General features: G+C 42.9%; 1 protein-coding gene across 3 annotated transcripts in view; it reads right to left on the reverse strand.

Annotated features, from left to right (window-relative positions):
* LOC135921769 (uncharacterized) overlaps positions 1-17823 on the reverse strand; it is a 90363-nt gene that overhangs the window by 16546 nt on the left and 55994 nt on the right. For all 3 annotated transcript variants that reach the window (XM_070523515.1, XM_070523516.1, XM_070523517.1), the window contains one exon: positions 17098-17260. In XM_070523515.1, coding sequence (XP_070379616.1) covers positions 17098-17260 — 163 coding nt within the window. The remainder of the gene's footprint in view (positions 1-17097; positions 17261-17823) is intronic.

Here is a 17823-nt window from a genome sequence, read left to right on the forward strand (position 1 = left end):
GCACGCGCCAGCTGTAGCAAGTCCTTTAAAACGAAGTGGTGGCGCCGGTATCACAGGTAGGAGCGCAAAACTTCCCGAAGGGGCTTAAAAACAAACATTCCCTCTCAATCGAAGTCAAACCATTGAAATCACGGGCACATGTCTCGACAACGGCTTCCTGGAATAACATAACCGGATCTCGAAGGCCATGCTTTTGCTGGCTGCATTTGGGAGGAGTTGTTCAAAATCAGATATACCTCATAGAATTTCTTTCTGCTCTAAGCTATAAAGGGCAATACAGAACGTTTGATAGCCCATTTTGTACGACAACAACATGTGTAGTTATGAGCAACATGACAAAAAGGAAAGTGCACTGTTTAATATTTTAGGCGTCACGGAGGCCACAACAACCGCACACGTCTACGCATGCCCCATGCGACCTGTTGGCGTCGTCACCCACTACCCAATTTGAATGGACACGCTCCCAGGATTCATTCGTCGATCCTGTTCTCTATTTTTGTTAAGTGCCTGCTGGTTGTGCGCGCTGCTACGACGCGTTTGTGTAATCGCGTGGTTTTGTGTTTGTTATAATGAAATGTGACTTAATAATAAATTGTGGGCTTTTACGTGCCAAAACCACTTTCTGATTATGAGGCACGGCGTAGTGGAGGACTTCGGAAATTTCTACCACCTGGCGTTCTTTAACGTGCACGTAAATCTAAGTACACGGGTGTTTTCGCATTTCTCCCCCATGGAAATGCGGCCGCCGTGGGCGGGTTTCGATCCCGCGACCTCGTCCTCAGCAGCCCAACACCATAGCCACTGAGCAACCATGGCGGGTCGAAATGTGACTCAGTTCTCGCACACAAAAGTGGCAGAAGATAGCTTGTTTCTCTCTGTAAACTCGCTGTATGCGTGGCGCGCCAATCAAATGTGGACCAACAATGTTCGTGCCGTGGACCTTTGTGTCCGGTTGTAGTGGAAAGTTGGGTGGACGTCTCAAAGAAATGCGTGTTATCAGCGTGCCTCAGCTCCTCCATTACGCAACGGCATATGTGCATGAAATAACATCGCCGCAACGGCAGCTTCGAGGGCGCTTTTCGAGCACGTCGTAACATTGAAAAAGGTAAGTAATTGTAAACATATGCGTGTTGTGCGTACTTTCCGTGTGTGCATGAGTGCTTTGCGAACGTAGTGAATAAAACTTCGACGTAAATACTGAAATGTGCGCTTGCATAGCGCTGATTGTCAGAATTTAGTTACACAAATTTACTGACTTAGTGCGAAATTGAAAATATTTATAGCGTTTTCTTCCGGTGGTAAAGATTACGTTCAGAAGTAATCGTGTTCGTAATGTGCGCCTGTGAGCGGACACTCCCGCTTTTCCGGTGAGGTTGCATAACAGAGACGCATTTGCTTTTTCTCTGATTATTTGTGCAATGATGTTTCTTCGCTTATGAATGCCTAGACGTTATAAATGATCTCTGCTTACAAATTTTCTGTATACGGGCAGATATCGCTGAAAAAATGTGAGCATTCATAGATTGCTACTAGTACAGCTCACTTTTTAAGACAAGATGTGTTCACATAAGTTTCACGTAACTAATATTGACAGCGGAAAGTTAAGCTCTCATGAAAAAAAGAATTATTACGTAAGCAAACATTTCTTTGTGATCTACATTTGCTGTGTTATGTGAAAATTCTATGCGATGAAGGCTTCCTATTGTCATTACCTTCATCAGCGACTTCAACCTTGTGCTCATTTACGACCTTGAACTAATGTAAACAATGTCTTCATAACTATGTTAAGTGCTCCTTGCATGTGTTTATAATGTGACAGCTTCATGTCACATTATATGACAGCCTCATGCCACTGCCTTAAGTTTTAAAACACAGCTTCTTTTGTAGTGGCGACGCCGTCACGCACAACGGTGTCCACATAACGGAAGAGCCCCCAGAAATTCAGCAGCATGGTGCATAACCTGGATGGTCGGCTCATTGTGAATAGTACAGGTTCCAAAAAGGAGGATATAGCAATAACTCACGGATAAGCTTATTGGCATATCCCTAACACAACTTACTAAGTGGGCTAAATATACATGCAACTTTATTCAACTTCCTCCTTATCTTTGTTCTTAGACGTTATGCCCAAAATAGCGTGTTCTTCACAGAAGTATATCTAACTTGTCATGATGCTTAATATATTTTCCTGCATCAAATGCTTGAGTGCGAGTTACTTTTATTTTTGCTTTGTGCCCTATATATATAATATCACTTCTTGAAGGTTTGTTTGCTTAGGAGCTTTTTTCTATGCTACAGCTTGTATTGGAGAATTTTTTCTGTTTGTACTAAATGCTCAAGTACGAATACAAATTTCATGGGGCCGAATATGTCACAGGTCTAAGCGTACAGCATGCTTACCGTCGTTTAATAAGAATGACACAATTATGACACAACTGCTACTGGCAAATACATATTTGGTGAGTGTGAATTCCTTGAAATTTTACACGAAGGTCCGTGTTCACTGTGCTGCAGTTATTACAGTAGTGAGGTATTTTCTAGTAGGCTCGAATTATATCTTTTTCTTTGCAAGGTATCCTTATTCGTGTAAGTACGCATTGTAGTAGTTGCAAGTCTGTCCAGTTAAATTATTTTTCGCTTCAAGTCAATACAGCATAAACCACTTAGTTACCTGGCAGATCTATCATTAAGGAAGCACACAATTTCTTCCATAGTGTTTAATTGTGTCCTTGCTCTTGCTAAGGCGTTTGCTGGTTATTGCAGTGTTGCTCATCAAATAAATTTCATTTCAACAGCACCTCCTAAAACACACTGTTTGGCACGGGCACTAATTGTACACCTTTCAAAAATTACTTCTAATGTGTGGGGTCTCTTTCAATATGTTCTGTTTCATCCTATGTATTTGTTGTGCACTGTGAGCAGTCTTCTATTCATTCTGCTTTGCACTGTTCAGGTCAGAATTGGTTCAATCAGCAAGTTCCAATTTTGATGCTATCAGTGAGGCATCGGTGACTGGGCCGATAAATTGAATGTAGTATATGCGATCCTAAGCGTATTTTGACAAAAATACTTGTGTCTAGAAAAAGCATCATATGCACTTCAACTCTTATGGTTTTAAGTTGGGTTGCAAATATCTATTGCAATTTGCCACTGTTTTAGCTATACGAGACAGCCTATGTTGTGTCTGCTGAAGCCAGATCCATGGTTAGCTTGCCTTCTTGTTTTTGTTGTGGTACACTTACACTTCTGTGGTGCTTAAGCACTGTCGCCGTGCGAGAGCTGGAGTATTGTGGCAATGTCGAAGTTTGCTTGCATCTATACAGTAAACGAAGACACGCCTATCACCGTATTTGTGCGGCTCCTGAACACTGGCCATATCCTCCAGGTGAAACTTGTAACGTCCCTTTGAGTGTGCCGGTAAGTTCATATATCTTTTCCGGACAAAATTTATGCAGGGAAGGGAGGGACACCATAGAAGGCCACTGCAAACAACTGAATCTTCTGATGGAGCAACTAAAAATTTCAATAGCCCAAGACGTGTGAATATATAGTGCAGCAGTTTTTGAGGTGTGGAAGTGCAATTTCTATTACAAAGGCACTGGCTAATATAAACTTCCTCTGACAATAATATAATATGACGCTAATATAATAAACTTCCTCTGACAAACTCTAGACAAATTTGCTGATACCTGTAAGCAAGCAAAGCTCGCTTGCCTGCTCACCTTTTTAGGTTCACTAGTGGACTCCTATATATATACTGCCTACATTATGTTTTTGCAGGAAATGTGTGTTCAAAATTGGCCACTAGTGAATTCAAGAAGGCATCCAGGCAAGAGATTCGTGCTTAGTTAAAGATGCCAACAAATTTGACTTCTGTGCGTCAGGGGTAGTGTAGTCTATTCCTTTGATAATCTTCATATTTGGTCAAATGTACATGCGGCAGATAGGCTTGTTCCTCAACATGCACCCAGGAGAGCAGCATTATTCACTCAAGGGGTAAGTATACTTTTGTCACTTGATGATGCACTGACACGAGTGATGCTGCACCCAAGATTTGTATTATTCATCTGGTCTGTTCACTTGCGGCAACCGACTGACCAACAAAATCAGTGAGAAATACCACATTATGATTCCATGACAAATAGGAATACTCTCTGGATGACATGGAATAGAAATATTTATTCTGTTTTATTACGCAAACATGGTTACGCTTTTTGTACTATTGTATCGCAAATAGTGCTCTCTTTTTGAGAGAACTCTGCAGCAGAAGTGCACATGCATTGTAAATATTTTCTTTATTCCTTCCAGCAAATAAATGCGGAATTGATAGCTTTTGTGTCCTCTGGTCTCCTTTCTGTCCATTATCTCGCACTCAAAAGTTAAACATGCAAAGGCACCAACTTTCTCATTACTTGTCAGTCAGTGCTGATAAACTCGAAATATGCCTTTGAGCTAGAACATTTTGCCATTTACGTCGCTTACAGTAAGTATATAGTACTACGCTTCTGCCTTATCATCAAGCATGCTAAAATGTATTTACTTTTCTATTGACGGTTTATGTAATGATAGCCTCATAGCACAAGCCAAAAGGTGTAGAGATACAAGCTGTATTTCGGCTTTCACCGATTGCATAGACGGTGATCAGAGGCGGGTACTAGGAGAGGTTTTCTGGTTGGCTGACACAACCTTTACTTATTTCTGCCCTTCACGAAGCTGAAATACTCTACTTGGGCTCAAAGAAACTTGTATTGCTTGTATTCACTTTACAAATGTCTTTCACAAAAACGTAAGGCATATAATATTCGTGTGGCACCTTCACTTTTGCAGCTGGCGTATCTGCTGTTCTAGGTTACACTTGTCGCTACGTTAGGTAGACTTCGTTTTATTACTGGTACTAATTCACATAAAACTGGTAATTGGGTAACCTTGTTACATGGTAACAAGTTTTTATTGATGTCATGAAGAATGTGTAGTGAGGCGTACAATTACTTGTATATTTCAGGCTGTACTGTGTCTCTGAGAAGCATCACAGGATGCAACTGTTTGTTTACTGGCCGTGCCTTCCACAGAACTTCCAAGTTCCATTGCCACACAGCAATGGGAGGCAGCGCTGTCCAGCTCCGACTCGACGGACCAGCTCAACCCGGTCAACTGAGTGAAAAGGGCAGCTAAGGCCGCTGGACTGAGGGGATCATCCACCGCAGAGCCGATGAAGCATTTTACACTCGTGTGTTTTTTTTTTATGAAGCTAATTCTCTCTCTATGCGCATCAAGTTGAGAAAGCATTTAGTTAGAAATAAAAAGTTACGCAGCTCATATGTAGCATTTTGACTTGACAAATTACATGTTGCTAGGGCAAGAGTGCGTGCAAGGAAATTTCGGCGCACTGAACTTACTTGATGCTCATATTTTCAAAGCAAAATCTATTTTCTTTTTGTGTACCAAGTAAATCTTTGCACTGCTCTTTAGCCTATGATATTGCAGCAACTTGTAATCTACAAAATAAATGTAAAATAATTGTTAACCTCGTAAGTGTACGTTCTGCAGCATGAAACTAATGATGTATAGACATTTGTTGCAAGCTAAAATTTTTCAAACACATCATAAGGTACCAGCATAGTCCCAGGTAGACCACACCAGGATACAGAAAGCACCAGGCAAGCACACCAAACACGTCGAAAACCTCGAAAGTACCAGGCCAGGTACACCAAGCACACCAGTCCGGGCTCACCATACACGCCAGGACGGGTACACTAGATACATAAGACCAGGCTCACCGTGCACACAGAATGGGCACACCACACACACCAGACCCGTGCCTGAAAACCCACTCTAGTGTAAACGATAAAGAGCACCCGAACCAGTCTAGTGCATTTTTCGACTGGGTAGTTATCTGCTTGGCGGAGAGTGGGGCTCGACGAAGCAAAGGCATAATTTTGGGAGCCTGGTTTTTAAATAGGCGAAGGCAGCTATTTTTCCTATTGTTATGTCCACTTGGCGGTAGGCCCTTAAGAGTAGCACATTATTGGTGGCGTTCGGAGTTAACGGTATATCACAGACGAGAATGTCAAGAATCACCCGCCGTGGTTGCTCCGTAGCTATGGTGTTGGGCTGCTGAGCACGAGGTCGCGGGATCGAATCCCGGCCACGGCGGCAGCATTTCGATGGGGGCGAACTGCAAAAACAGCCGCACAATTAGAATTAGGTGCACGTTAAAGAAAGCCTGGTGGTCGAAATTTCCGGAGTCTCCCACTACGGCATGCCTCATAATCAGAAAGTCGTTTTGGCACGTAAAACCCCACAATTAAAGGACAAGAATCACTGTCCCAAGATCGCGATTACAAAAGTATAAAAGTGCCGCGAGAATTAAGGACAAAGGCTAGTGCAGTTATTCTGCCGCTTCGCCATTATCCCCTACTCAACAAAGCAGATTTAAAAACGCAGGTTTTCAACAAACAGCACCATAAAGAACACAAAGGCAAATGCCCCACGAAACACATATAAGATGTTTCTGCCAACTTGTCAAGAGGTGACGCACAGGAAAAGAAGTAAATACACAATACTTTAGCAAAAGAACGATAAAAAATAACAACATTAAATCCCCAGACTACTAGGAAACGTCCTAATATCAACAGTAACGAGTTTGATTGTGGTGCAACACGTGCGCGAGCATATTTAAGTTCTGCGAATAGAGTTGTTGTAAGATAATGAAACGAGCCGCAAAGAATATAACAAAACAACTGTCAGGATTAAAGGCACCTATGGAGATAAAGACACCACTGACAGTGAGCATCACTCTAAAGACATTCAGAAGCGGTGGAACTCTGACCGTATAGAAAGAGCTATATTCGCACTAGTTATTGCCGGCGACACATATGATATATATATATATATATATATATATATATATATATATATATATATATATATATATATCAGTGTGTGTGTGTGTGTGTGTGTGTGTGCTCCAATGGTTTTGAGAACACGCGCGCGCGAAGACTGATATTGCAAATGTCCACCTATAAGCGACATCACAAGCACATCGGACTGGAGCAGCGTCGTGCAAATATTTGTTCCTGCAATGACTGCTGTCGCACTTTGCGACGGATCCTTTCTTACCTTCCACATACCCTAAAACTGCGTACGCTTTTTGGAAGAAGTCTATGCTTACCAGCACTGTTCCATTGTGGGGCACCGACACAGGAGCTCTCGCCCTTTTCTACATTCCGTGTAGAAGAGGAGCGAACGTGTTCCTCCGCCAGATGTCCGTCGTGTCACAGTGTAGTTTTCGCCTCTTGTCAAAGCCGCAGTGGGCTGTACGAATATTTATTCACCTCATTGCGTTTTCCCGAGTGTTGTTTGTTCTTGTCAGGACTGTAGTTGTTGTCTTTATTACAGGAACGTGACACTTATAGAGATGAAAGCATATTTAGCGCCAGCAAACAAGGACGGAAGGGAGACGACAACACAATGCGATTCAACACAACACACAACACAACACAATGTGATGCGACAACACAATTTACCAACACGCCCAACAAATGGCAATTTTACAATCTATAGAGATGGTTCGAGTATGAGTTACAATCTCCTGTCCTATTCTACAACATGTCACAGATAATCTGAATAACATCTTCAAATATTATCACATTATGTTCTGAGAACTGCAGTGTGAAAATAATTTGGTGGCTGTGGGCATGCGCCTCTGTCGGCGGGAACGCTTACAGGTGGTTATGTCTGATTTTATACTCTAGACGCTTTAAAGTTGAGAGCTCATGGCAAATGAAGAAATATGGCTACAGCTTCCTAGCTCTAGATAGTGCTCCAGGTATTTCTTTCAATTACGACTATCAAAATCACAGAATAGACCTAACAGTATTCTAGAGGACCTCTTGAAGCCTCTATGACATCTTTTAAAGATGCAGCCTCATGAAGCCAATCTTCGTGAAGAAACGCAGCTGTGGTGGCTGATGGCTTGCCCTGGCGGCTTGCCAAAGTTCGTGTTTCCTGCCGTAACGAGTACAACGCAGGCCGCCAAACCATTTACCACGTTCGTGTGCCAGTGCATGCCCAGATTGTTGTGGCTTCCCGAAGCGTCACATGACTTTGCCACTGGCGCGCTGGTGCTTGCATCTCTTTCGCTCCAGCGCAAGCGAGGATGTTCTACAGCTAGCTCTATTGCCTGCTAACTCTTACTGGCGTGCGTCTCGTATCTGTACCCGCGAATATTACCGTTCCTTCACAGGTTCATCCTATTCTGCTCCTTTTTTATCACCCAAGCCAGAAATATATATCCACTCCACCCGAAATACTTACCTAGCGACAATATAAGTCTCAACTTGCCCATTGTCACCTACCTACTATATAAATGCAAGGAGAGGCTCTAAGACGGAAGCATAGCTCGTAGCCGTTGCGCACGACAGAAGCATGCGATGAATGAAACATTCGCCACTTGTTTTTGTGATAAGAAATAGGAATTGGGCAAGTAAAGACGGTTACAATAATTTTTTTGCCATTAGTGCTGAGGACGAGTTAGGGTATATACGTGTTTGGGGTCTCCTATGTGCTCGTGGCAGGCACAGCTGGTGCAATTCATTTTGACCATAGGCCAAGTTCCCCATTTGACGACTAGGAAGCCTCAAATTTTGTTCATCTAGGTTGTTCCTGTGGATGGGAAAAAAAAACAACTAAGGAGAAATAAGCTTGACTTCTTGCTTGACTACATGCTAAGAGGAGTGTGGAATAAGTCGCGTGGTATTTTTCGCTGTAGCAGCCATGTTTTCGGGGCAAAATGGTTGTTTTGTTCTAGTCGTGTGTGCTCGTGCATGTGGGGCTCCGTAGGTTATATACGGTGACAAAGGCGTTGTGTGTATAGGCTTGTGTTAAACTCCGTGACTTGTTTAGCTATGTTATCTAGACCCTGCTCTCAATGGCTATGTTCTGGGGAGGCGAGACTAGCAGAAGCATTACGCGTAAAACAGTGCACGCATGCGACGCCTTACACGAGGTCCCATGCCGCGGGATCAACGGGGATCCAGAAGCAAGCTTGCCGAATTCAGTAGATTCACGCTAACGAATCATCGCAGATTTAAATCGCTGTACTTCAGTTCATAATATATACACAAAACACTTTGTAGGCCAGTGAAAGCTGTGCAGTGTTTGTTTTAGACAGCGATGTGGACGGATTGAAAAAAAGCGACAGCTGTGGCTACGAGGAGGCCCTCTAGCGTTGCAGATAAATGAAGCCATCTCCTGCACCAATGCATTCGTCATGACAAAGGAGCGAATCCCCGTGCTGTTTTTTTTAAAGTGGACCCAAATGCAATGATGGGTTAAGGGATGAACCATTCTTACCGTAGACATATGTGTGCCCGAGGGGCGCAGGGTAATGCATGTTAGCGGATGCGGCAAGAGTGAATAAAGCTCCACAGAATAATGTATGCTTGCGCGCACATGAAACGTCTGGTGGTTGCGCGCATCCGTTATACAGTTCGGCTTCATATTTTTCAAACCTCCTTCGCTCGTGCAGGCGGAGCAACTGCAGCCAATGTCTGCGAAGCTAACCCCGCCTATGGAAACCTCAAGCCCGCCATTATCACCACCTTGGACTACACGTAGAAGCTTGGATACTATATTTTCATATTGCCTGGTTCAAGCATAGGTCTTGCAAGGCAAAGATTCAGACTAAGGAAAAGGTATGTTTGAGCTTCTATCGGTGGTATTGAAAGCGTTCTCGTAGCACGCGTTGACAACACCAATTTCTGGCGTTTAACGTCCCGAAATAGAACTTTGTAGAATAGCAAGAACACACGAGACTCCGAAATGTTGCACTTAAAGGGCCCCTCATCCGGCCTGGTCATTTTGAGCTGACAAGCGCCGTGCATACAATGGGCGCTAACGATCGCGCCTGAAGTCTTTCATTGCAACGCTCCACGGGAAGAGCTGAAATTTCAAACTGAACGCCCTGTGGCCTTCTCCACGCAGGCGCTGCGCTCCAAGCCACAGGGTTGAGGTATGCGTGCTAGTGCGCCTACGTACATGTGTGCTTGCTGTCACATTGCTCTTAGTTACCCGCGACATAGTTAGTTATTCAAGGCGACCCTTGGTATATGTGCAATATGTCGTTTACAGAGTAATTTAGGCTTATAGCAACAATAAACACTCAAAGTGAATGTCTGCGTGTAAATGTTGTAATTCGCACGGCAAGGAAAGGGATGGCCTCTACTTTGCTTGTTCCTACGTATCGCTTGTACGCACCTCGCATGTACGCGTTATGGTTGTACGTACGATATTATTTGGCTGCAATAAATACCATATAAAAAAAGGTGTTTGTGGTGTAGTGATTCGAATGATCGTCGGAAACGTAGTAGTCATAGGCGCAAATCATGTTTTGTAGTGCGCGTTTTCTGCGAAATAACACGTTGTGCTGTTGTAAAAGTACTTGAGTACTCGGCTGTGGCGAATGTGCTCCGTAAACGAAATTGCAGAGAGTCTGGTAGCCCGCAATGAATGAGTCCCCGCACCTCCTCCAGTATATTTCCGTGACGTTGGGGCAATAGACAGAATGTAATTACAGTGCATATACAAGCAGAGGCAATGGGATTAAGGTGGCCGAGTAGTCACAACACGCAGCAGCCAGCGTCTCGCGACCTTCTTCCTCTCTCTGCTTTTATCATACCGCAAAGATATATATATATATATATATATATATATAAATATATATATATATATATATATATATATATATAGAGTCATATAATGAGAAGCCAACAAACACTGACACCAAGTACAACATAGGGTAAATTGCATGTACTTAATAAATGAAATAAAGTAATGATAAATTAATGAAAATTAAAGTGGATGAAAAAACAACTTGCCGCAGGTGGGAACCGAACCCACAACCTTCGCATGTCGCGTGCGATGCTCTACCAATTGAGCTACCGCGGCGGCGTTTCCCCATCCACTTTCTTGGGTATTTATGTGTACTAGTAGAACCCTGGGAGTGTTAGCCAGCGCCCCCACTCACAGACCTTGGCGGCGGACGTGGAACGTCTTTTTTGCCGCAGGCGTCACGAGAGCGTGATCTTTTCGGGAGAAGGCAACTGGTCAATAAACCCACATATGCTACGTGAAGGCATCAATGTTGCCGGATTCGAGACCCTCGTTATGTAATAAACGAGAAGAAAGGGGGTTAACCAAGGGACCCGATAATTATTAGTCATATAATGAGAAGCCAACTGTTGGCTTCTCATTATATGACTAATAAATATCGGGTCCCTTGGTTAACCCCCTTTCTTCTCGTTTATATATATATATATATATATATATATATATATATATATATATATACTTCCATCAATATTGGTGGAGGTGCGGCGATTCATTCATTGAGTGCGCCAAAGCTTTCTGATATTTCGTTTACGCAGCACAATCACCAAAGCCTCCCACTTGAAATACAGTAGGAAATTTATTGCAGTCTGTCGTATTTTGGGACATTGTTTCTGTCGTTCTGTTGTCCCACGTTCTCTTGTGTGCAGTGTGACGTCGTGTAGTCGGAAGTTCTGTAGTTCTTGATCAATATTTAATAAAAAATTGACAGATACCTCTTTAGGGCTATGTAAATTTGTTAGTACAAAAAAGAAATATAAAAGAAAATGAAAAAAACTTCCCTGCCACGGATTCGAACTTGGCACATGAGCATTCCAAACCCAGAACCAAAGCACCACGCCGTACATATCTCTAAGCGTACATTTTGGCTATGTCAACAGCAAGATTCTCTGTCTGCGTTCATGTTTACATTTGCGATTTATGAGCCAAGATACGCTATGACTCTCCCGCGTCAACTGCCGCCTCTCTAGAAGAGCAATAGCGTTGTTACCATCGACAGGTACATCGCGGAATGCTATAACATCAATTTTGCTGTACAATATTCATATTAAATAATAAATTCAGAATTAGGCAATGGCGAGTAGGGACACTGTTAAATTGTTAATGCTAATTTCGGCAGTTATCTGTCGCTCTTTACACTTTTGAGAGCGCATATATTTCGTGTTTACAGTGCAAAATAGCTGCATAAACATTCGTGAATTAGTCTTCATTCTGACAGCATACTGGCTTCTCACGGCGGCACTGTACCAGAATAATGAGATTCGAGCGAGACAGCTTTTCACGCAACTTTCTAGAACTACCCAAAGCTTCTTTTTCGCTTGGCAAAAGCTTATGTCATATTTCTGGCAAAATAACTAATATGTCAGTGTAATGGCACATGTAAGTCCACAAGCCTTTGCACCCCATCTTACCAAATAAAACAAAACGGATACGCAGCCATTCCCAGAGATGGCATGATTTGACCAGCGGCCGATATTGAGGAGGCCGGTAGGGCGTGAAGACGCCCTACCGGCTGAAGACACAGCATGAAGACGCGGCACCAGCACCAGCATGGATTGAATATCATGCAAGAGAAAATTACAGTGTGAACCATCAACGCGAAACTGACATACAATTTTAAAGCGTCGCAACGGAAAGCGCATGTGTCGTGGCGTCAGAACTTATGTCACTGCGACATAAAATTGCCACTCATCTAACGCCACGAGAGAATATGCGTAGACCCGACAGGGAGTTCCTGTTGCGACGTCAGAATCGCTATTGCGATAGAAAGTTGTTGCGACTTTATAAACCCTTTTTGTCGCGACAGAACTTTTCTGTTGCGACTTCTGAACTCCTGGCTGTCGCGACACAATCTTTTCTGTTGAGACGTCAGAGTTGCTGTCGTAACGTCAGAGTCGCTGTCACGATAGAAAGCTGTTCCTGTGACTACAGAACTCTGGTTGTCGCAAGAGAACTTTTGTGTTGCGACTGCAGAACACTACGTCGTCGCGACAGGAATTCATGTTGTCTTTTTCAACTGGGGAGTACTCAAGTTCTTATATATATATATATATATATATATATATATATATATATATACATGGACCGCTTGCGTTTAACAGGCAACCCTGTATCCGCACCGGAACATGACAATTGAACGTATGGTGCGTAGTATGTACCTTTTGAACGCAGCTATTCGAAATGACAAATAAAGCGTCAGCGTCCAAGACGTTACCGCATCAGTAATGTTGCGTACAAACCTCAGGAGGAACTTGTAATTGATATTTTGTCACTTGTAACAAGCGTATGTAATGCGGTCCTGTTCAACGAGCTGGGGGGGGAACCACATTTCCATCAGTTTTGAGTGGTAGCCCGAATGTTGTCGTTTGTTTTCGCAACGTTGCCCGGTTGTTCTAAGGCTTGTCTGAGTGCTCAGATAACGGATCTGGCTTTTGGCTCAAGGTCACTTGACGGCCATGGACAACGCGAGCTAAAAGCATTTCATTTTCGTAAAAAGAAAAGCACAGCCGGTAACACTTATTTCGTCCGCCTAGTAAGTATCACTTGTAACTTTCGTGCCAAATACGCAGGGCTCACTAATCCTGATGGTCATGGTCTAAACGTGGGCTTTTTGAACATTTGTACCGCATAATTATGCCTCATTTAAACGGCAGGGTGCTTCGTAAGCGTTGTTTTTTGAGCTTTTGTACCAGAGCAGAGTTTCCTGCTAAGCACACGAGCTTGATATTTGCCGGGCAAATAAACTAGGATTCCTTTATACCGTTACTCGCCTAATAACCGTCATAATGTTGAGCTTTTCTCCTGGATACACACAGAAGTGTTATCAGGAAGATTTTACTGAGACTGTACCACGCTTTGTTAAAAAAGAAACCGAACAGTAAATTAGTTTTATGAAAATATCGAACGGCCGCACGGGCTTGAGCGTGCAGCAGCGCATGAGAAAGAGGTAAAGTGATGCCGTTTACTGGGCGGGTGAAAGAAGTTCAAATTAAGAGGAAATCACTTCACTGGATAGGGAAACAAATAGGGATATATATATATATATATATATATATATATATATATATATATATATATATATATATATATATTAGTGTTCCGGTGGAAATACAATCCCTCTGCGGCGTTTCGCGAAGTACCCGGCCTCTATCACCCTTTCATTAACAAGTCAATAACCGGTCAATATATATATATATATATATATATATATATATATATATATATATATATATATATATATATATATATATATATATATATATATATATATATATATATATATTAGGGGTGTGCGAATATTCGAAATTTCGAATACGAATCGAATATTTTCCTTATTCGAAGCGTATTCGATTCGAGAAATGCATATTCGGAAATTCCCGAATATTCGAAGATGGCCCAATAACGATAGAAACGGAGAATATTCTGACAGGTGGAATAATTGAACATGTAACGAATTATATGCTTGCTCCACGTTCTCCTCAGAACATGTTTATTCACTGAGAACTTCGCATGACCGGCTCATTATTTGTATGCTCTGATTGAGTCTATCTGCATGACGCCCGTGAGACACGATCAGTTTCAGTTTATTTTTACCAACCTTTATTCTATGGCTCTTTCATAACCATATATGATGTCCTTTAGGGCTATGTAACTATATGCGATAAAATATGTACCCGCAAAGCGTTACCTGGACAATCTTTAGATGTTTGGAAATTAAAAAGAAATAAATATGTCCGAGGAGAACGTTGCATCGCCATGGACGACTCCCGCCTTGTGTTCCCGCTTTTCTCATGTAATCGCGGATATCTGCTACCTGCTGCGCTGCTTCTTGAGACAAACGCAAAACACGCTACTGCCACTGCGCTATTTGCAACTATCTCAGTGCTGATACAGCCCTCGATCAGGTGTGTTCTCTAAGAATGCCATCAACTGCAGGTGACGAGCCACCGAGCAAGCAAGAAAAGAAAGCCGGAAGAAGTCTCCTTTGGCGGCACTACACAAAGCTCTCGCCGTCGACAGCTCGGTGCAAGTCGTGCGAACATACTCTTGAAATACCAGCGGGAATGACCACTACTATTCAAAATCAGATGAAGCAGCAGCCTTTGGTGATGGAAGAGTACCAAAAAGAGGCCACTGCAAATCCTCCAATGAAGAATCAACCGACACTGGATGACATACTTCAGCAGAGACAGCAGTCATTGTTTCCGAAGAATGAAAACGCACTTCACCAGAATGTGGCAGCCATTCATTTCTTCACCATTTCTGCCACATCAGTTCAAAGCACTGGTCGAAGCAGCTGTAGAGTCGTGCTACAGTCAGCCACCTCGAACAAAATGGTCGCGTGTGCTCGTCCCGCGCATGTACAACGACACAACAGCAAAGGTACGACACGAGCTGCGAAAAGTACTTGAACATGGAACAAGCACGCTCGCTATTACGAGCGATATCTGGACGTCGCGTACCAATGAGGGGTTTGTAATCCTCACGTGTCATTTTCCTGCGGTGAAGTTCGACATGACAAAGTTGACTTTGAACACGCGACACATGCCGGAGAATGACACGGCTGTGAACATAGCTGCGTCATTGGAGCATCTATGCACCGACTGGGAGATACCAATCGACTGCGTGAAGTACATCGTGACGAACAGCGGCCGCTATATCCAAGCGGCCACAATATCCAAGCGGCTGCAATATCCGAGTGGCTGCCAGGAGACTGGCTTAGCTCCAGCGAGCCTGCTTTGCGCACACTCTGCACCTAGTGATCAGCAATGAAATGTCGTGTACTCCGACAATGAACACACTCTGCAAGGAGGCTAAAGCGATTGTACGGAACTGCAAGCACAGCCCTAATGCACACAAAAGAATGATCGATCTGCAGACGTAGCTGAACAAAGACGTGCTCTATGTTGTGTAGGATGTTGACACAAGATGGAACACTCAGTACCTCATCCTCTCAGGGCTCCTTGAAATCAAGGAGTCTATCAGACTTGAACTCACCTTTTCCGACACGAGCTAAGATACCTTTAACTCTGCAAAGTGAAGAGATGCAGTGGAGTTTTTGGAGGCATCGAGGACCTTATTTGACGCAACTGTGATCTTAGTGCTGGAAAGTACCCCTCATTGTCCTGTCAAATTCTAATTATTTTTGGAATGCTGCATTGCCTCGAAGATTGCAAAGGCAACTCAGCGTTTGCTAGCAATCTCGCAAAATCTGTCAAGACTCGTTTCGCTGAGTGAGAATTTGACGAAGTGGTCAACCTTTTTCTTGATCCAAGCTTTAAGTTCACCAGGCGTCTGGTTAGATTATCTGGCATTGCAACAAGGGAGCTCCGCGCACCTCGCGTAGAACCAAGTGAGGACACTGCCATGCCAGCGTCGTGTCCTGGTGTTCACTGTATGGAGAGCTTTTGACGGTCTAGTGATGAACAAGGAGAACGCTCATTTGGTATCTGCCTGTCAGAGGGAAGTTACACACAATACGGAAAAGCATCTTCTCGAAAAGAGCAAGGATCCTTGTGAGTGGTAGCAGTGCATTGGCCGCTTCACGTACTCGCCCACAAGTACTTCGCCATCGCTGCCACCTCAGTTCCAAGTGAAAGTCTTTTCTACCGTTTGAATTGTTGTCACAGTGCATACAGCGCGTTTACTTTCTGAACATGTTGAGCAGTTAGTTTTCCTTCATGATAATCACTAAAAAGTGCATTACTTGACTGAGAGCATTACTTGTTATTACCTGTGCGCATTAACTGTAATGAGTGTCTTTTTAACCTGCAGCAGCGTTGTAAAATGCAATATTTTTAACAAGCGTTATAAAGCTATTGTTACCACATTTTGCAGCTTTTTATTACCACGTACGTACATATTCGATATTCGATTCGATATTCGAAGACAGCTTTTTGCCTTATTCGTATTCGATTCGTATTCGAAAATTTCAATATACGCACATCCCTAATATATATATATATATATATATATATATATAAATATATATATAAATATATATATATATATATATATATATATATATATATATATATATATATATATATATATATATATAGGCGCCTGGCAATTTTACTCACCTTTTAGCAAATTCACGGTGACAAACACAAACTGACTTCAACGTGCATTCGCTGAAACAGCGATACAGTTATGGGACGGGGACGTTAATCCTCAATATTAACTTAAAAAGGTGGAGGTTGTACTTACCAAAGTGTGCCCGTATTTCAAACGATACCGGATTGATTCTGGAATTCTGTAAATGATAGGCGGCATTATATAGCATTCGACTCCTGGGGTTTGAGCCTGAATCTCTTGTTCTGTATAAGATATGTGAGCCAGGATCACCAGGACGGTGGGCCGGTAAACGTTCCTTAAAAAAAAACAGCGCTATGAACATTTCACCAACGTTATGTGCAGAAGGAAAGCATGATCATCATTGAGACACAGTTGTCAAATAAAAAAAATGTAGAGCGAAGGCGGAGACAGTATTCGTTTTTCCAAATCACATGTACCTTGCAACAATTCTCGTTTTTCAAACTCTCACAACGTGTTAGTCAATGCTACTTCTTGGCGTAAATAAGCATTCGAACGTTAAACTCGCCAAGTAATGTATGCTATAGAGCATGTAAATGGCTGAAACAAAATAACGTTCAGAGCTTGTGCAGTGATGACAACGATATTTCTTTGCGTACAAAATGCGTTCACATTGGGTTGCAAGCGCTAAACTAATAATATCCATGGCTGCTGTGGTATTTGCCACCAATACTGTGTGAGATCTGATGGAGCTGTTAGCGCTCACCTGCCACACGCCCCCAAAACGCCGTGCCGAAGCCCGAACGCAGAAGACAACACCAACATCTCGAACAAACAGCGCGCAGTAGCCGTCTTCTGCTTTACCTTTCCCCGGAGCATGGGCTTTTGCCTCAGACGGCC

Source organism: Dermacentor albipictus, chromosome 8 (assembly GCF_038994185.2).
Source record: "Dermacentor albipictus isolate Rhodes 1998 colony chromosome 8, USDA_Dalb.pri_finalv2, whole genome shotgun sequence".
Taxonomy (NCBI): Eukaryota; Metazoa; Arthropoda; class Arachnida; order Ixodida; family Ixodidae; genus Dermacentor; species Dermacentor albipictus.